Source organism: Malus sylvestris, chromosome 7, assembly GCF_916048215.2.
Source record: "Malus sylvestris chromosome 7, drMalSylv7.2, whole genome shotgun sequence".
Taxonomy (NCBI): Eukaryota; Viridiplantae; Streptophyta; class Magnoliopsida; order Rosales; family Rosaceae; genus Malus; species Malus sylvestris.
In genome coordinates, this window is record NC_062266.1 from 20,674,449 (window position 1) to 20,695,911 (window position 21,463).

The window sequence follows — 21,463 nt, forward strand, 5'->3', positions numbered from 1 at the left end:
CAAAAGTTTCTAGCAAAAGTTAGTCTTCACAAGGTACTTGCAGATTCAATATTTTGCTAATGCATTTTAATTGATCAACGTATAAATAGATGCCTTCGCAACATGCTGCTATCTATTGTTAATACTTTCGACCTGTCGCTTGGATAATGGTTTTGTTCTTCTGGTTCACAGGTAAAAGTCATTTTCTTCTCAAAAACAGGGGTGCATGCTGCTCCATTCATACGCCAAACTGCTAAAAATTATTGGAGTCATGCTTCTTTTGCATTCGTGCTATGGTAAGAAGAGGAATTGTCCTTTTGGTTTAATTCTTGAAAGAGTACTGTTCTCCAGGTTCTCCAGATTTTCAAAATATTATGTGACTTGAGTCTAAAATAACACAAACACTACTATTGTGAGTTTAAACTTGAACTGTTACTATAAATTGGGTACCGAAAATTATGCATCTTTGATTTCATAGGAACTTATATGCTTTCCAACAGGTTTGAGGTAAAATCTACACCTGCTATAGTGATTTTGAAAGATCCTGGTGTCAAACCTGTTGTGTACCATGATTGTACATATAATTGTTAGTTTGATTGCTCTGGGGAGTTTGGTATTCGAAATGGGTTTTGGCTTTTTAGTCTATGAAAATGATTGCTCTGGGGAGTTTGCTATTCGAAATGGTATATTGGGAAGTATATATAATTGTTAGTTTGATTCATATAATTGTTAGTTTGGTAAAACCGTAGTTCCAGGTTGAAATTCTTTTCATTTCCGTTATTGCACCCTTTTAGAAAATTAACATTTTGGCATTTTACAAGCAATAGAACTATGGAAGACAAATATGAGGCATCCTCAGGCATCTGAGGTCGTCAACAAGGACATAATATCGCACTTTGTTCTTCAACTAGTTTATTGCAGAACGTAAGAACTTGTAACATTTTATTCTCGTAAAAGATTTCCTTATTATATCTTATTTTATGTTGTTAATTTTTATTCTGCATAACAGAAATTTTCCTTTTGCTTATTTAATTGGCATTGATTTACATATAGTATTCATGCATGTTAGATGTATTCTTCAAAATCTTGTTCTTTTAGATAGTTGTTGTGAAAAACCTGTATTCTTGTTCTGAAGAATGAGCCTTGCATATGGCTTTTCCAGATTTGTAGGAAGTGTTAACTTTTCACAGGGGATTGAAACTAGAAAACATTTGATGCACATACTTATATATGATATGCCTGACTGCTTAACCCATTGCCTCGAGCTATTACGGTATTACCTTAGATGAGAATTTTACTTGAAAAGACTTAAGCAGTGCAGGACCCGACCATTTAAATACTATACTTTTGAGCAGTTGCATTATAACCCACATATCCCATGTAAAGTTTATTCTAAACCTTTCATGAGGTGGAACAAATCAGTGAAAAAATCTATCATTTTTGCTCACAAAATACACATACTGCCACGGTTTAACTGCTATTCTCCAAGAAGCAACATCGCAGCTTCCCCCTGAGACCCCGATCGAGGACGTCATTGTACCCAAGGATGCAGATGTTCAGATCGTGACTGAGGTCCTGGATCAGAAGTTCGGTCGTCGTCATGGTAAGGTTGTTCAGTGTACGGGGAAGGCGGGGGTTCGTGAAACGGGTGCCTCTTCTTCCAAATTGTCCACAGGAGAGGTCAATTCCTTGAAGGAGGAAGTGATAACCCTAAGAGGTCAGGTTGCGGCCCAGGGTGACCATATTAGGGCCCAGGACGAGAGGATGAATATGATTGTTCAGGCCTTAGCGATGTCCGGCCTCCAAATCCCGACGATGCTAGCACCTAATGTTGCTCCACCTTCGACTTCCCAGCCATTTCGCCCAAACGATACCGAGTAGCATGATGTATTAAACTTAGAAGACTTGCAGTTTTTTATTTTTTTTGTTCAGACAAACGTACATTTTCATATATTCTATAATTAATTACTTTTTCTTGGTTTATTAATTATTGTTTAGAATTTAATTATAATATTTATTAAAAATTAAATAAAAAAAATATAAATGAAAAAAAAAAAAGGTTTGCGCGACGCAGTGCGAGTGCCTACCTACGTCGCGCAAAGTAGCTTTACGCGACGTAGGTCCTACGTCGCGCAAAGTAGCTTTGCGCGACGTATGTAGGCACTGCGTCGCGCAAACCCTTCCTTCACTGCCTTCGCGCGACGGTTCTTGCGCGACGAAGGTACGTTTGGCTACTTTTTGGGCGACGTATTTTTGACTTTGCGCGACGACGGTCCTACGTCGCGCAAAGTCTTTTTTGTACTAGTGCAATCGGAAAGAAGGGTGAGGGGGAGTGCCCAATGGGGGAAAAAGGAAGGAGGGAAAGGAGGGAAGGAGAAAAGCAGCCAAACCTTCCCAACCCAGTTTCACCCCGTGCAAACCGTCCCTGACCCGGTTCTACATCGATTTTCCGACACCATATCCAGTATTTCTCAGGCTTCACAGAGCGGGGCCACTTTGAAACAACTTAACATCAATCTCCCTTCCATATTCACCCAAAAATCGAAGATATTAGCCCCGATTTTCATGAGAACCGCACTGGTGTGTGCGGCGGTACTTTGACTGCGAACCGCCATCTTCGTGAGTTGTGTCATCGATCTCCACCATCAAACAACTTCCCTTGAGCCCAGGAACAATGCCCAATCATTGGTTGGAGCGTCGGAGTTGATTGGAGGACGAATCAAGAAACACCTATTTATAGGGTTTCCATGGAATCAAGGCATTTTCAGGCCACTTCTCGGGAAAATTGGACTTGGCCACATGTATGAAAATTGCTCCCCTCACTGAGATCTATTTGTTTATAAAATTTGGTAATTTTTGGAAATAGTTGAATTTTCCAGCAAGTCGGGATGGCCAACCGCCATGTGCGGCGACACATGGCCAGTGGGCCGACGCTGCCTTTTTCATGCAAATTTTGATATTTTAAGTCCGTAATTGGTACCCATTTGATGTGATTTGATTGTAAAAGCTAATGTTGAATATGGCCGATACTAGAATATTTTCGAAAATTGATAAAAGATTGATTTGTGAACTACTATAGGCTTGATCCCGCTCAAGGGTAGCCTTAAATAATCGAGAATTAATCTTTAGAAGGAAATTTGTTTTAAGAGAAGAAAACGGTGATAAATTGAGAATATAATCGTATATTTTGGTAAGAGAATTATGGTTACAGAACATGTGTGGAATTAAGAAAATTAAATAAAGAATCGTGATTATTGGTAGTAATGTAAACAAGAATCTAACTTGGGCCTATCATCAGAATTATTTCCCGAAATTAAATATTTCAGGGACGGGGCGCTACATGTACCAACGAATGTCGAGTCTGTATATTTAGAGATTGTGCATTTATCTGCATTCCGCTACATCTAGACTATTATAACAATCTAACAAACCTAAAATATGACACATCATTTGGCATTGAATTTAATTACTTTTCTCTAATTTTTCTCTAAACTAACATTAATTAGCATGCTTCTGCCGTTAGTTGATGAGGTTGGTTGTGTTCTTGCAAACAACGGAAAAAATTAGACTAGGTATTTGTGTTGTGTTTTCTGTGTTCATGTCGTTTTCTGATATACTCGATATCTTAATGGGTCGTGTCGTGTAACACATGTTAAAGTAAATAGGTAATATGACCTGATCCAAAGTTGACTCGTTAATATTATCAGGTAATATGAACCGACCTGTTACCGATTAAAGAAAATATATTTTAAATCAATAAATAATGAAAATGAAAAATATAATTTGACTCAAAAATAAAATAGAAAACATATAATACTAAATTAGTGCATGGATATCCCATTGTCACATTAATATTATTTAAAAATATGAAAAAAAACATTTGTCTTTCAAGTATTACATACTCCAAAATAAGGGCCTAATGAAAAAACCTTGGTACATTACTACGAAATACCAAATGTTCAAGGATATGCAAAATGAAGGGAGTTGCATTTCAAGGTTGAGGAACCTTGCACGTTTGTATATGTTTTCACATTTTTCAAACTAGTAAATTAATGATTATGAATTTTATTTATTTTGAACTCCCTTAAAAATACTATTCATGAGGGTTTGTATGGTTTTAAAAATTCAAACGACGATATACTCATACTCAAAGCATAGAGGATGAGATCACCAGCCTTTGCATATTTGTTCACATTTTTCGCACTTGTAAATTAATTATTATAATTTTTTAATATGTTTAGTATTTTTAAATTACTTTGATAGTTTTATTTTTAATGTGTTTATAATTTTTTAATCTCACTCTTTGCCTATAGTATACTAAAAAAATAAATACATAAATAAAATGATTAAGTACCTAAAATCCAATGCAAATCCAACAACTCCAGCCTATAGCTCAAGCCGCTAACATCAAGAAGAAGGTCATGGATGTTACTGAAATGGTATGGAATGCCATGATGTGGTCATCACCATCTTCAACGCACACAAAAAGAGTTGGAAGCTTTACGAGCCGAGAATTAGTATATGAGGAAAACACATGAGCAAAAGCAAGCTCCTTGACACCCTAGCTAAATTCTTAAACCTAACATTTGTTAGAAGATTGCCCTCCTGATGTAATTTCAATTTGGGTCCATTTGTAATTCAATTCAATACTTGTTTGATCATTGGATTCCATGTTGTATAATCTACATTTAAAATTTGGATTTTGAGGCAACTAAAATTAATGTTGACCGTGATATACCAAGTTGGTGAATTTTGAATATAATCTATGCTTGAAAAATTTATTGGGGCTCAATGGATATGACATTTTTAATAGGTTGGGTACTTGTTTGGAATGTTTAAAACTGTGAAACTAATTTGAAATGACATTAAAATGTTGGGGGGTTTTAGGTATTTAATCCTAAATAAAACTTAAAATTTTTAAATTTGTATAGAATAATAATACAATAATACATATTTAATATACAATATATACACACACACACACACACTCTATGTCTATTGTATTTTAAAGTAAGTTTTTTTTAGTAGTTTAAAAAACTAAAATCATCAAAATAATTTTTTTCTTAACATATCGAAATGAGTTACCCATGTGTCACCTTCGTATAAATCTGTTAAGGAGTCGTTATTAATGAGTTCTTATCGTGTGACCTGATAACGACCCAATTAGTTATCATGTTGATCCGAAACTTGTTTTTTTCGTGTTGTTTACCTGTTGTGTTAACGAGTCATGTAAAAAATTGTCATGTCTAGAAAAAATGGTAGCCTCTGTCAAAGAAAATAGAAAATAACCATGGCTGCCAAATATCTTAAACTCCATTAAAACCTTGTCGAGCAAATATCTTTAAAGATTTAATTTGGATTGTCTAGACTCTTTTGGTCTGAATGTTGGATTTTCTCTGGGAATATTTTTTTTTTTTAATTCTCTTCCCAAGCTTAATTTTGTGTTATCACCCTACAAGCACCATCATCACAGTAGAGCCTCGAACGGACAAAAATTAAATTATGAAACGTGTGATATTCGCTAGCATGTTGGAAAGTTTTTGTTATCGTCCTAACTTTTTAATGGTTATATGGGATGTGGCAGCCATGGTTTTGAGGGTCTGCGAAATCGGGATTCATGAGAGAGAGAGAGAGGATGTGAATCCGGGCAGAGAAGTTAACGTCGGTTAATAAAAAAGAATTAAAAAAACTAATTAAATTAATGCTAAAAGATGTGAAATTTTAGATTCATTAGATTATTATAATAGTTAGATACAGCGGAACATAGGTAAATGCACAATCTCTAAATATCGAGACTCAAGATCTTGTATAAAATCATCACATCGGTGGGTATATAAAATAAGTAATTACCTGCCTTCTTCCCAATCTTGTGGTAAAGTGCATTAACATTCATCCTCCTGGTTTCGAGTTTAAAGGCTGGTAATTGAAGAGAACAAAAATATAATATGTAATTAAGGAACATTCAAAGTCCCTCGTTAATTGTTATGAAATTATTTTATTTAATTTCCTAAGTATAAAATGACCAAAATGCTCCTGAAAGGAGAAAGTGTTGACTTCAGTTGACCTTCTGGGTTGTCACGTATTGTCTATTCTCTTAGAATATTCTCGTAGTACTTGTTTTTGTGAATGTGTGAGCACAAAGAGACGTAAACTGGATGCGTAACTAACAAATTGTGCATGTCTCAAGGTGAGGGGCAAAATGGTAATTTTACACTATAAAAAATACACAAGCCATTTTCAAGATCGCAGTGGGCTGTCAGTATTGGAGGCGACATATTGTGGTACTGATGGTTTCCTAGTTGGCCTTTCAAATAGACTTGTTAAACAAGTAAGCAAGTTGGCCCATTTACTTTTATTGTATCCTAATTAGTTCTAGTGCCTAATTAATTTATTGTTTAGGCTTGACCCAAATACACACACTTGCAAAGTAACCACTTACCCTCTCTTCCTACAACCCTCCATGTCACTACTTGACTCCACTCACACACTAGTTATAACTTTCTTTCATTCTCCTTCTCTAATCTCTATGCACAACACCTAAAGTCACCACCACTTATTGCTACCCACTATGGTGAGCTTTACCACCACCAATTTCGGTGAGCTTTACCACCACCACTAACTCCCACTCTCCTCCTTAAACTCATAGACATGAACGAACCCTTCAAACCCAAACCTGATGGACCACGACCTCTGTTTGGGTTAAAATTAGACAATGGGCTTTATGACATTGAAGGCCCAAGAACGCAAGAAGTAAGGGAGATATTAGGCTCGGGCAAGCCAATAGCCCATGAAGAATTTAAAAACTATTTCAGCAACGCATAGGCCACATGCTTATGTGAGAGGTGATGGGTGACAGATGGTAGCTCACCATAGCAAAAAGCACTTTTCAAGGGCATGGATGAATAAATAAGTGATGACTCATCACCATTCGAAAGTCATCAGCAAAAGGTAAAGCTTGGACAGTCGGGCTAAAATGTCTATATAAGCAGAAAGAGACACCAAATCAACCATGCTCAACTCATAGCCATTGTCCAGAAGGCTCTAATGCTACCATTGAGGAAGAGGTTTTATGATGTGCAGTTTAACGAGCTTCAGGAGTTGGTGATTACAGCTACTAAGTATGAGAAGCTGTTGACAGAGGAATAGCAAGTGAAACACTCATCTAAGCACCCTAATACACCAGTTGAAGTTTGAAGGCTAAGAGCCAGGAGAAAATGATAGCAGTTTGGGAAAGGGGATTGAGTTATAAGCTGCAGAGATGACCACTCATTTCAAACCTTTAATGGTGAAGGGATTGGTCAGGTCCATCAAAGACCAGAAGATCATGATGAATGATGGAGACTTTGTGCCCATGAAGCCCCAAAGTAGTCATACTCATTTGATGCTCGACAATACCAAGAAGATGCCTAAACCTAAGGAACTTAGATGGGAGAAGTACTGCAAGGTTCACCACACCTTTAATCACTCCATAACTAATTGTGTGCAGTTCAAAGATTGGATCCAAGGCCTTGTAGTCAAGGGGAAACTATTGCTGGAGAAGCCTTAATCCAATATGATTATTGACATAGATCTATTCCAGAAGCCTCAATCAACATGATCAATCTTAATTAGGTTGAGAGAGGGAAAGGAAAGGCTACCATAGATGAAATGAGAGAAAGAAGACAAGCAATTAGGCCAACAAAAAGTGACAAAAAGTTGCTCGACAGGCCCTAATAAGTTGTTTAAAGGAGTGGTTATGTGTAACAGATGTTAGTGTGAGTGTGAACTCGAGGTGCCAGCGTTAGGTGCCATCATCGATCGAGAGTTGGTCAGAAGAAGAGAGATAGAGAAGTAAGCCGCCCACAGAAGCATTACTCGGGCTGTTGAGAAAGAAACTACCAAGAATGTGTTCTAAAGGTTGGGATGAGATTCAGAGCCTAAAGGCTTATCTGAGGTGTTCAGGGACTTTGAAGCCTTTGAAGAAGTAGAAGATAAGGAAGCAAAGTTACCAAGATGGGTGGATGTTAAACCACCCCAGCTAGTCTGCCACAGCAACATAAGACAAGAATGGAGAAAGAGAACCATAAGCCTGATTCCCTTAGTTACAAAAGGAAATTCAGCCCGCCTGGGCTGAAAATAGTACGTAGTGGGCAAAGACGGAAGACCTGTTAGAAAGATGGGAACGTCCATGATAAGGAGGGTTCAGAGGCAACACAAGCTTCATATGAACTCATTAAAAATCTTTGCCATTTCAGAAGCTTCTGAAAATGTTAAGTTCGAGAGGTTCACCCAATGAGGAGGAAGACAACTCAGTTCAGGAAGTAAGAAAGAGGTAAAGATAGCTAATAGTAAAGCTAAAACCATAGGGGATCATGTAACTTATAACCCCCATCGAGGAAAGTACAAGATATCGAGAAGAGCCCAAAAAATCATGGTGATGGTACCTACACTAGGTTGGAATCTAGAGCTTATCTGTTTTGGAACCATTTCTCCAGAAAGAGGGATATTTTCACCACTACTGGAGGATATTCCCTTTGAAGCTCCAAAGCAGCTGCATGGTTTTGATATAATAGGAAAAGAGGAAATGCCCGAGTTAATGTTAACCAAGGATGCCTAAACATGGATGGATCGGTTTCTATGTCAGATTGGAGAGAAGAAGATAGAAGTACCTGAACCCAACAACTTTCATGTGAACTTAACCTATGTTTTATAAGCCATGTTCTGTGTAGAACCAGATCAACCATCATCAATTGAATGTGATTATTTGGCACCAGAACTAATGATGACACTTGTGAATGTTAAGGAAATTGGAAAAGAGGGATCAAGCTTGGCAGACTTGCCTGACCCTACATGAAAAGAGTTCAAGAGGGTTTACTCTGACAAGATGATGTTCAGCAAGCCAAGTCTAGTTTTAGCAAACCATATGAAGCCCATATATATGATAGCTCATTTAGAGAGAGTTCCCTTCAAAATGGTGTTGATAGATGGGGGGCAGCAGTGAATGTGCTCCCACTCAAACAGATAAAGAGGCTATATAGAAGTGAGAAAGATCTTATCCCTATCGGTTTCACAATATCTAGTTTCTCTAGGGCCATCACCAAAACACATGGGATATTGCCTTTAGAAGTAGACTTGGGATCCAAGAGGATCATGTTGACATTCTTTGTAGTGGATATCAGCTCTACTTATGGGGCATTACTGGGAAGGAATTGGATCAACCAAAGTTTGTATGTGCCATCCACCTTACACCAAGAAGTTACTGTTTATCATGAGACAACCCTTGAGGAACAAGGATTTTGGGAGATAATGGAAGCTGAGTCACGATCATTTCTCCCCACAACCAATGTTGCAGAAGCCAATTCCTACAATCCCAGTGTTGGGATCTTAAAGTGTATAGGTGCTGATCAGAACGGCTGCCGTACTAAGGTAATAGCCTAGAAACTTCTAGAACAAGGACTTTCTCTCACTAAGACCAACTCTAATGGTGGGCTAAAAGCCAAATTACCCCCAAAAATCCCCCCCAAACCCATTCCAATCCAAGGGGAAAATTCGGGCTAAATGCTAAATCCTAAACCAAGGCTAGATTCCCCAAAAAATTTAGCCCAGAAATCGAAATTTAAATTTTTCAATATTTATCAAAATTTAAATTTTTTTTAGATTAAAATGTTCATAAAATTAATTTACGATAGTCTACATATTTATTTTAAAAAAAAATTAATTTAACAAAAAAATTAGCCTAAGTTCATTCTTTAATAATCTCGGACTGAAATTTTAGGCTAGAACGGTTGGAGCAGAAAAGCTGTTTCTGAGCTAAAAACTAAATTTTTCGGGCTAAAATATTTGGTTTTTAGCCCAACCATTGGAGATGGTCTAAAGAGGAGTGAGACATGTAATTCTCTGAAAATTTAAATATATGAATTAGATATTCATAATTTTGAATATGTGGTGAAAATCAAAAATAAATCGATTTATGGTTATGGAAATAGAATTGGGAAATTTTAAAGTTTTGTTTCCGGACATTATTATAATTTACGTGGTAAAATCTATCGATAAGTGGAAATGACGAAAGTGCCCCTATTTGGTTAACGTAATTATATGAGGACGTAATTTATCCTCATATATTTTATTGGATTTCTTGATATATTCAAATAGAGGACGACCCTACGAGCATGTAGGAAAAAACCATTTATGAAACGGAGTTATAAAAAATAAGATATGAACAATCAAAGTTAGAGGGCAAAATGGTAATTTTAGGAAGGAGTATTCTAGAAGCCAAAGGCTTCTCTTCTTCTTTTTTCCTTCCTCGGTTGGCAGATGCAGCAAGGGGCTGCTTTGTTCTTCTCCCCCTTAATTCTTCTTCACTCCAAAAATGATAACTTTCTCATACGGCAACGAAATCACGTACGGTCGAAGGCTATGTATTCGTAGCGAAGCCCTTTTCAATTTGATACCAAAATCATATGTTGGAACCAAGCGTTCTCATATATTGAATCTTAGAAGTTTCGACGGTTTTTGTTAGTTTTTCACCGATTCTGGCCAACCTCGCCAGAGATGGGTCTCGACCGAAGAAAGAAAAATACTTCTCTCATCATACACTTTTAGGATATGTAAGTGGATCTTTCGAATTCCAAGTTTCATTTCGAACAAGTTGAGATTGAAGTGTTTAACTCACAATTTCGAGGTTTTTGTTGAGGGTTTGTGGTGATGAAGTTGATTTAAGAGAGTAGTAACGAAGTGGCAGATTGATGAACAACTTTGGAGGAGTTTGGAGGTGGGAACCCAAGAAACCCTATCATATTTCCTTTTTGGTTCTAATAGATGAATTAATTTATGTTAAGTTCTTGGTGTAAGTTGGATGAATTTGTGTGGATTTTAAACTTGTAACTAAAGTGGCAAAGAATTGGTTTAAGTTGATGAGTAGGCTTGTCGTGAGCCTCACCTTGGATTTTGGGTGATCTTTGGTTAATTTTATTCATGTTGGACTTGATGGAGGAATTATAAGAAAGTGGTGGAATCTAGTTATGTGTATATAATTCTTTGTTGAGTATTAAGTAAGTGTGTAACCTAAGTAGGGTTTGTTCAATTTCTCTTACGGTTGGTGAACTACGATTGGCTTGATCCCTCAAAAGGGTACGTAAGCAGTATAACGAGAAGTTAGATGCAACCATAAAATAAACGAGATTAATTTTAGAGGACAATCGTTATAAAAGAAAAGTTAGAATGGTTATTAACATAAAGGGTAACTGTGACATTTTTGGCCTACCCCTAAATGTAAATTCCGAAATAAATTTTCGGGGTGTGACAAGACATGCCTTATATTGTCTCTGCACACTAATGATGACTAACCAAAAAAGGAAGGACCAAGTAGTAGCAGTTAGTCCTTAATCAAGAGACTGTTGGAGTATAGGAGAGAAAGAAGAGAGATTAAAGATAGCTCAGCCAGGCAAAGTGGACAGAAGGAACTTCGAGCACCAAAGATAGAGAAGGAAAGAAGATTTTAGGAGAAGAAGTGAAAGCAGCATTCACATGGCAGAGTGTTTATATGACTTAGATTGGCCAGAGAATGAGCTCGAGGCTCCAAAGTCAGTGGAATTTTTGTGTACAAAACCTGATAAACCAGCACCTGAAGTACAAGACCCATTGGAAACCATTAATTTGGGAAATGAGAAGGACCTAAGGCCAATACAACTCAGTAGTTTGTTGGAAGCTGGAGATTGGGCAAAAATAGTTGATCTTTTGCATGAATTCAAGGACTATTTTGCATGGCACTACACGGAGAAGCATAGATTAGACCCAGTTTAGTGGAACACAGAATGTCTATAAAAAAAAGGTACAGACCTGTGAAGCAAGTACCAAGAAGGATGTCAAAGAAAATAGAAGAAAAAAAAAAATCAAAAAAGAGATTGAAAGGCTGGTAAATGTAGGATTTATTAGGCTTGCAAAGTATGTAGAGTGGTTAACCAACATTGTACCTGTATTAAAAGTTGTAACTAATGCCATCTGATGTTGTGTAGATTATAGAAACATTAACAAAGCCACTCCCAAAGATAAATACCATATGCCTATGGCTGACATGTCCATCGATGCAGTTGTAAAACATTAAGTTTTATCTTTTAGGGATAGGAATGCTGGATATAATCAGATAAAAATGGCTAAAGAAGATATACATAAGACAACATTTAGATGGCCAGGACATATAGGACTATATGAATACGTAATCATGCCATTTGACTTGAAAAATGCTAGTGTTACTTATCAAGGGGCAATGAATGCTATTTTTCATGATTTAATCGGGCATAGCATGGAGGTGTACATTGATGATATCATGGTGAAGTCTAGATTTGAAGATCAACCCTTGGAGAACCTTAAGCAAATGTTGCTAAGAATGAGAACCCACCAATTGAAGATGAATCCTAAAAAATGTGCATTTAAGGTTAAATCGGGCAACTTTTTTTATTCCTGGTCCACCAAAGAGGTGTGAAAGTGGACAAGAACAAAGCTCAGGCTATAATGGAATCACCTTCCCCCACTAACAAAGTGCAATTGCAGAGGTTGCTAGGAAAAAGGAGATTTATTGCTAATCTGGCAGGGAAGATCTAACCATTAACTCACTTGTTGAGATCAAAGAATCAAGAGACATTTGAGTGGGGCCCTGAAGACCAAGAAGCTTTTGACAAGATAAAGGCTTGTCTAGCCTCTCCACTAGTGCTCATGTTTTCCCAGAGGGGGGAAACCCTTGAAACTTTATATTTCTGCATCCGAGAAATCAATAGAGAGTTTGTTAGCTCAGAACAATGAAAGGGGAAAGAGCAAGAAATGTATTACCTCAGTAGGGTCCTTACTGAGGTAGAAACAAGATATACCCTAGTTGAGAAGCTATGCTTAGCTTTGTACTTTACTACTTGCAAATTGAGGCATTACATGTCGCCTTGCCATATCAATATAATTTCCAAAACTGATGTGATCAAGTACATGTTGTCAAAACTAATGCTAACTGGAAGGATTAAGAAATGGATTATAGCACTATCAGAGTTCAGTTTTCAGTATGTACCTCAAAGGGTAATAAAAGGACAAGTAATTGCAGACTTTATGTCTGAGCACCAAGAATCCAATTAGGAGCTTATCAATGTACCTGGAACTTTAGAGGTAGTCAGCCTTTGGATCCTACCTGGTAAAGCTCATTTAGGCAAGGAAGAATAGATCCAACAAGAAGTAAAAAGAATAACTAGCCTATGGATTACTCCCTGGAGACTATATTTCGATGGATCTTGCACCCAACATGCTGCAGGAGCTGGAACTGCCATCATTGATCCAAAGGGAATTCAACATTGCTACTCTTTCCTTATAGATTACAAAGATACTACCAACAATAGGGCATAATATGAGGCATTGATCATTGGCTTGGAAATTCTAATAGAGTTGGGGGCAGCTGAAGTAGAAATATATGATGATTTTAAGTTGGTGATTAATCAATTTAATGGATAATACAAGTGCAGACACCTCACAATGGCAGGATATTACTTGGCAGCTATTCAGTTGTTAGAAAATTGAGGCAATGAAGTGACAATCAACCATGTCCCTAAAAAAGCAAATTTAATTGCCAATGAAATGGCGCAGATGGCTTCTAGGGTATAGGTTCAAGAGAGAAGGCATGAGATGAATGTAGAAGTACAAAAGAGAAATCTCCCTTCTATATTTGAGAGAGGACTTAGCTTGGATATAATGACTAAAAAGCTTGAGATAGAAGACTAGAGAATATCTATCATTCAATACTTAAAAGATCCTTATTCTCCCACAAATAAGAAGATCATCCTCTGAAAGTCATCAGTAAAAGTCAAAGCTTGGACAGTCAGGCTAAAATGCCTATAAAAGTAGAAAGGGACACCAAAGACAAGGACACTTAACCAATCAATCAAAAGACATCCAAACTTTGCTCTCAAACAAGCCAGAAACCGGAAAGCTGTGTTTTGTCTAGACTCTACCTTTTTAGTCGTAGAATCCCTATAGAAAGTCACCTTTTGTCAAGTTTAGAAGCTTTGCTACCTTCCCCCAGTGTTGTAGTATCGATTCCCTCGAGTAAGACCTATTTGCATTTTGTTTCCTAGAGTCTACAAACTCATGTAAACACAAAGAGAAGTGGTTGCAAGAAGTTGAACCTTGTCCGAGTCTCTCTTGTTTGTACTTACATAAAGTAGTTCTGTTTTTTAATGCATATCTCATTATGCTTTTAAATCACTTTCAACTGTTTTCCATTCAAAGTTTCACATGTGACCAATCTAGCCAAACTAATGAACATTTACTCTTTTAAAGTTAATTGTAATGGTTGGAAAGGCCCTGAACCCCTTTCATTTTGGACATACAATATCATGAGTTAAAAGTCCTTGTTTACAAGGCAAAAAAAAAACAACTTTATACAAACTTAACCCAACTGTGACAATCCATTAATAACCAAGAAGTTTAAATAACTTGTGGCGTAAGTAATCAACTCATTTCACAACTAAACAACAGTCTGTAATATAAAGATATTAGTGGCACGCTCAGATCTATGTTAATTTTGATTGTGAGCCTCGAAGCCTAACCAAAGGCCCCAAAATGCACCATTCAAACTAACTGCAAACTCATATTGCAGCACACTAAGCAATAAGCCTTGCCCGATAGGCAAGAGCCTCGATGAGCTATGCGAGGGGCAGATCTAGCCCGAACAATCTCCATTTCAAATCTGAAAGAAACCTGGCGAGTTCTCACCTTTGCTGGCGACAGTATGCCACGAAAATGGTACATTTCAAATCCTCTTGATCTTAGGTAACCTCTGAACCAGTTGCATGTGAATTTTAGCTTCACATCTATGAGTTTTTAATGGAATCCTCAAGCCTCCATTGTTCTAGTTGGGTTGCAGTCTTTTCCGTCGCCTTTTTTAGCCAAACCTTATATGTTTGCTCCATTATTCCCATTGAGTTAGCACTACCAAACTACTCCATGTCCCTAGTCTCAAATTCGAGCATTGCATGCTTAAATCTACCTTTGGGCCAAACTTCATGATTGTTTTTCGATCACCTCCGCCCGCCCTTTAGCGACGATTTAGGTATAATTCGAATCCTCTCGCTCGTAGCTTCAATTTGGCATATTAAATGTGAAAATTGGTGCTGAAATGGATATGTTTTAATTATGTTTTGAAATCTGGCAAAATATCTAGTTCTCAAGCAAAACTCCAATTGGCGAGCGACGAACCACGATTGCATCGGTGAGCCACTCATCGAGGTCTTATACCTTATTATTTAATTATTATTTGTGTTTACAAAATATGGCATGATGTTATACGTACTATATATGCTCATCATAAATGTTTGCATGGTTTCTCTTTTTATCAACTTGTACTGCATAGGCTAGGACCAGCTTCATATAGGTATGTTCACATCCACCTTACATTCATTTTAGATCCAGATTAGGTGTGAGCAGGTCCCTAGATTGCACTAGATAACTAGGATCCGTATGTGAGTGTGTAGCGCCAGCTTCACGTGATTGTAGTATTAGAAAGTAACTTATACACCTAGGCATGGAAGGAGCCACCTTAGGCCCAGAGGGGGGAATGCCCCCACTTAGTTTTTTTAGTACACAAAAAAAAAAATACCCATGCTTGTTACATTAGCAAGGTGTATAATTAGTTTACTTGCTCGTGAAATTAGCATTAACTCTTTCAGTTGCAACTACCAACGTAGTAAGAGCATTTTTTGGCCATGAAATTTATGAAAAAATCGATTAAGAAATCACATGCAAGATCAATAAATAAATGATAGCATGATTATTTTTATATAGAGAAATATTTAATGATATTGGTAATAAAGTTGTCATGCAACGTTTTGGCAAGCAGAAGCAGCAGGAGGTAGCCTAGTAGCCTAAAGTGTGCAGGAGTAGAGTAAGGATGGTGTGTAGAGTACATCACATGATTTGATTGATGGAGTAACCAAACAAGTAAAGCTACAACCAATCACAATCTCACACGCACGTACACATTTTTTTTAGGGAATCTTAACAAAACACTTCTGGTATTATTCACTTTTAACGTTAAAAACATTTTTACCTTGAAAAGTCACTCCTTGTACTATTTACTTACACTTTTATTTTGTCATTTTGATTAAAACTAAAGTTTTTAAAGACTTTTCGTTAGTTTTCCCTTTAAAATGAACGTAGAAAATTCATCCTTTACTGCTATTTCTAGTACATATTCACGTAGAAAATTGCCCATCATCCAAGTCTTCGTTTTATTCTCCTTTTTAATGAAGTTTTAAAATTAATATAATAAAATTTAGTGCATATAAATCGTTTAAATGTATAAAATTTTACTTTAAATGGAGAATAACCAGATTGATCTTTATTGGCCCAAAATCTTTTCACTGTAGTATTACAAGTGGAAAATCTGAAAGAATAAACTTGAATGGTTTATATTGCACACTAGTTTTAAAATGAAATTTCAATTTTTTTCAAAGTTCATGTTTGACTCTTATGGATGGTGAATTAATTCATTGTATGGCTTAATTTAAATTCACAATCATCAATATCGCCGTACAAAAAAAATTAATATCTTCGAACTCTACGTTTGTGGTGAATCCGTTTTGATTCGACCGCTCACATTCTTTGGTGGTGTTAAAGAAAGGTTTCTAACATTAGAAATTGAAACCCTTGCATTATTGTTGCGTTTGATGATCATATTGTACCAAAATTCTATGGTGCTCTGGGGATACTTCAAATGTTTTCATCATTAAATCTCAATTTTTATATTTTTAAAATAAAAATTTAATGTTCAAATATTAAAAATATCTCATACTCCGAAGTATGGCAAAATCTTTATATTCTACAGTCGTTAAAAGTCGATACTCAGGTAGCCCTAATTCAACTTGCTTGTCTTCGTTCGGATTACTACAATGCATACTTGCAAGTATAAAATTTATTAATTTTTTTATTCAGGACATGTATTACGGTATTGTTTTTTGAACTAGCAACGATGGTGATTGGGTGTATGGTGGCCACTCATGAATCACAGAAAAACAAACGTACAAGAAGTGGGATAATGTTGGACTTCGCAGTGAAAACATAGGACAAGTGGGATAACGTTTAAACGTTGTCTTTTGTAGTGATCTAACGTGGTAGTTTAAGGGATACATATAACCCACGATCAAAGTATAATACTGGTCACCGGCTGAGTTACCTGAACCATTTTCCTTGGGTAGGTCGTGAGAGGGGAGAGCCTTTTGGCTTCCTTGGAGCCGTGTGAAGCTTAGGCTTAACCGACATAACTGCTTGAAAGACTGCAAAAATTCTTGTTTTTGGATCGTTTTGAGGGTTGTTCTAGATAGATGAGGCAACAAGTCCGACATAACTGCTTGAAAGACTGCAAAAATTCTTGCTTTGGATCGTTTTGAGGGTTGTTCTAGATAGATGAGGCAACAAGTTTGATATTTTCTTATGACTCGTTTATTAATCCATAATCAAAATGGGAGGAATTTGATTGATGAGGAATCAGAAACAGATTCCTATGAAATGTGTTTACTAAATTGTCGAGAAACGGAGTAGGAATGATGTCAATTCCATATAAATTGTTTACGAATTCACTTCTGAATCGAAATCGAAACCATTTGATTACTAAACTGCCCTTGGTCTAAATGAGTTATTTTATGTTATAATTAATAAAATTTAACTTTCATAAACAACATTAACCCCTAAATAATTGAATTTTCTATCTCTTTATAAACTAAGTTTTCAACTCTTTTTGACCCTTTTAAACCTAATTTTTTATAGAACACAACTTGGCTACTCAAAGATGAGTATGAACTCCTACTTAAAACTCTTAGTGCATTAATCACAGAGCTTTGTGCTAATAATCAGAGACATTCATATTATGATTACACTGTAAAGATCATCTTTGCAAAAAATAAATTAAAACTAAGGTCATTTAGTCAATCTATTGTAGCAAATACATAGACGGTTCGTAAGAATTTTACCAATACCATTCATTTATTTTTAAATAGTTTGATGACTAAATGACCTTAGTTTTAATTGATTTTTTGCAGAGACGATCTTTATAGGGTGATTTATAATATGAACGGTTCTGATTATAAACACCAAGTTATATAAATTGATAACGAACAATTTTGAAATTTTTTGAGTAGGAATTACCACTCATCTTTGAGTAGCCAAGTATTGTTCATTTTTATACCTATGGTCCCACCCCCATAACTTCCTAAGCAACCCAATTTTTAGACCTTTTCAAACCTCACTTCATTTTCTGTTCTCCCAGTATCCTTTGTCAGTCCTCCCAGCCAGCACCGCCATCACCACCACTCTCTCCCTCCCTCCCCAACATTTTATTTTATGCGCATCCTTCATTATCATTTCTTGTGGCTCCGTCTTTCTCTCGCTCCTCCATCCCCACATGACCACAACACCACAACCAAAGAAAAACCAGCGTTTTACAATATCTGAAGACGTGTTAAGGTTATTAGGATTGGTTGATTGGGGTGTAAATCTAGAGGGAGGTGAAAGGGAGGCAGGCGAAGAGGTCTGGGATTGTTGATTTCAGTGGCAGATTGGAATTAGATGGGGTTATAATAGGTAGAAAAGTTGTATTCCAGATTCTGCTTGTCTCTCGGAATTTAAATGACACCTAGGGGTGAGAAATTTTTACCATAAACCGATTTACCGACGGAACCATACCGGTCGGTTCATAATGATATAGTATAGTTTTGGCATTATTTCATAATTGATTGGAATTATACCGAACTGATAATTAATGGTATGGTCTTGGTATTGGATTTAGTATACCAGCGGTATGCCATGCCGACCAATATATATAAACATATTTCCTGTTTAGATATTTTAAATATTTTTTACATGCTTGACTCTTCAACTTTAGGTTTTAGAAAATAAATGACTCCTCCATGTTAGGGTTTAAAAAATAAATGTCTGTTCAGTTTTTTGTTCTAACTCTTGCACAACTTCTAACAGCCTTGATCTCTCAGTTTTCTTCCTCTCTTCAACGCACACCTCCCTGCCATCGCGCCAACTGCTAGCTTTGCCATACATATTTCAGAAATCTTCTTCTTCTTCATCAGCTCTTAGATTTAGGTAAATATTTGATGGTTATACTCTACATCTCAAGAGGGAACATCAATGTCAAGTGCTTCGAAGAATTGATTCATGGAAGATTTCACATGCATTGGTTGCTACTACTTCAGTCATGTTGCATTATCAAAACAACAAGTTAGTTGGTTTGGGATTATAATAAGGGGATCTTATAACCAGAACCATACTTTTGACTTTTGAGTTTTCTGTTTATGCATTAGTTGCTACAATTGAATTTAGGCAATTATATTAGTTGGACTTTTGAATTTGTGAACTTATAACTATTTGGATTATGTTTGCTAACATTATTGTTAGCTTATTAAGTTTTGATTTGATTTCCATTTTAATTTTTTAAGTCATGATTATGTTGGCTTATCATCAATTGAAAAATTGCAACATCTTCTTTTTCTTCTTTTTGATTTGTTTTTTTACGAGTTGGTGCATGGTTTTGAGCTGTTGTTTTTGTAGCTCATTTGCAAATCACCGGTTGTGCCATTTACCAACCGAACTAGCAAAAAAATTTGGCTGAACCGATTTTTGGCAGCCACAAGAAGATAGTTGGCTAGCGATAACTGATTTTTGGTATGTGGCTAGTAGGTGGCATAAGGAATTTGGCATAGTTTGCCAACCGAACCCAGCCCTAATAATACCTTCCCACCTCAGGAATACAATTCTTCCAAAATCAAGAATCCAATTTCATTTTTGGTGTGGTCCCCACCCATTTTGATTCCTCCAAATTTTAGCAAACACAAGAATAACCCGTAATCGGAATCACACTTCGACTTTTGATTTCAATTACGGACACGTAAACACACTTTTAATATTTACTGAGAAAAGAGATTCAAATTTGTGAAATTTTTCAAAATTAGAAGGAAAAATATATCGATACGAAAAGCTAGTTCCACAACAAGTTTATCTTGATTTACAATATAATTGATTTCTGCATGAATGCATGCTCTTTAGTTTCAGGTCAATGCATTCATCCCTAAGGTTGAATTATGTGTTCAGTCACTTATACATGCATATATGTACGAAAAGATTTCGAGTCTCTATATTTAGAGATTGTGCATTTACTTACATTTCACTACATCTAGACTATTATAACAATATAATAAACCTAAAATATGACACATCATTTAGCATTGAATTTAATTACTTTACTCTAATTTTTCTCTAAACTGACGTTAGTTGATTAGGTTGGCTGTGTTCTTGCAAACAAAAATAACCATGGCTGCCAAATATCTTAAACTTCAATAAAACCATGTCGAGCAAATATACAGTAGAACCTCAAAACGATAAAAATTAAATTATGAAACTTGTGAGATATTCGCTATCATGTTGGATTGTTTTTGTTCTCGTCCTAAATTCTTTTTATGGTTACATGGGATGTGGCAGCCACGGATTTGATGGTCTGCAAATTTGGGATTTGTTTGGATTAATATTTGAACTTTAGGCCGAAGGAAGAGAAGCCCAAAAAAGGAGCTCAAAAGGCATGGCTCTGCCCGAAGGCCCAGCATCAAACCCATTCACCCAGCCTAAGGCAAAATGATGATTCCACATTAAATGCAAAGGCTAGTGGCTTGAATGAAGTGACACTTGATGGAAATCAGCCTACTCTCAACCCAAAAGCACTTTCTGAATGGCAGAGTACGTAAATTATTGATGAGCCACTACCCCTCATGTTGCTTTCAGGCAGAAACAAAGCTGCAAGTAGTTAGGCTAATTCGCCTATAAAAGGAGGAAGAAGACCCTCGTGTTGTAATGAATTCCCTAATATGTATTCAGATAATTTTAAGTCTTTTAAAGATCCAAGGTTCAGCATACACTCAGATCTGGTTTTTAATTGAATAGTTTTATTGTCTTAAGAATGAATCCATTTATTGCCTTGATTGGATCCAGACCTCTGCCCTTTTTACCATACAAGATATACAAAAGTCCTTGATCTCAAGGCATAGAAAAGAATCTAATGTGGACTTAACCCATCCATGACAATTCTTTGATAATGAGATGTTAGAGTAACTTGGGGTGCAAGTAATCGGCTTAAATCTACTCATTTTACATCTGCCATACTGAGATGGCAGTGGCACACCTTAGCACTTAAGTTAGTTTTGATTGCGAGCCTCACGGCCTATACTTAAGGCCCGACAAAGGCACCTTTCAAAATTAACTTTGTCCTCTTCTTGCAGCCCAACAAACAGAGCAAGAACCTGACAGTCAACCAAAGTGCCAACTCCGCGGGGAGCTGTGTGCTCGAGCCAGGAACGCCCATCGGTGACATTTCCTACCCAAACATAATTTTGGCACGCCCGTTGGGATAAAATCTTGTATGCCAAGAAGGCGAATGAAGGAACAAAATAGAAATCACCCCACTACACACCAAGATCCAGCA

The 21,463-nt window shown here is 36.6% G+C and overlaps 1 protein-coding gene across 1 annotated transcript; it reads left to right on the top strand.

The window, feature by feature from the left end:
• Positions 1-1,434: 1,434 nt before the first annotated feature.
• On the top strand, positions 1,435-1,962 carry LOC126630169 (uncharacterized; the record flags this gene model as incomplete). Its single annotated transcript, XM_050300294.1, has 1 exon — positions 1,435-1,962. A coding segment is annotated over one exon (426 nt), but the record flags the coding sequence as incomplete, so codon positions are not given.
• Positions 1,963-21,463: the final 19,501 nt, after the last annotated feature.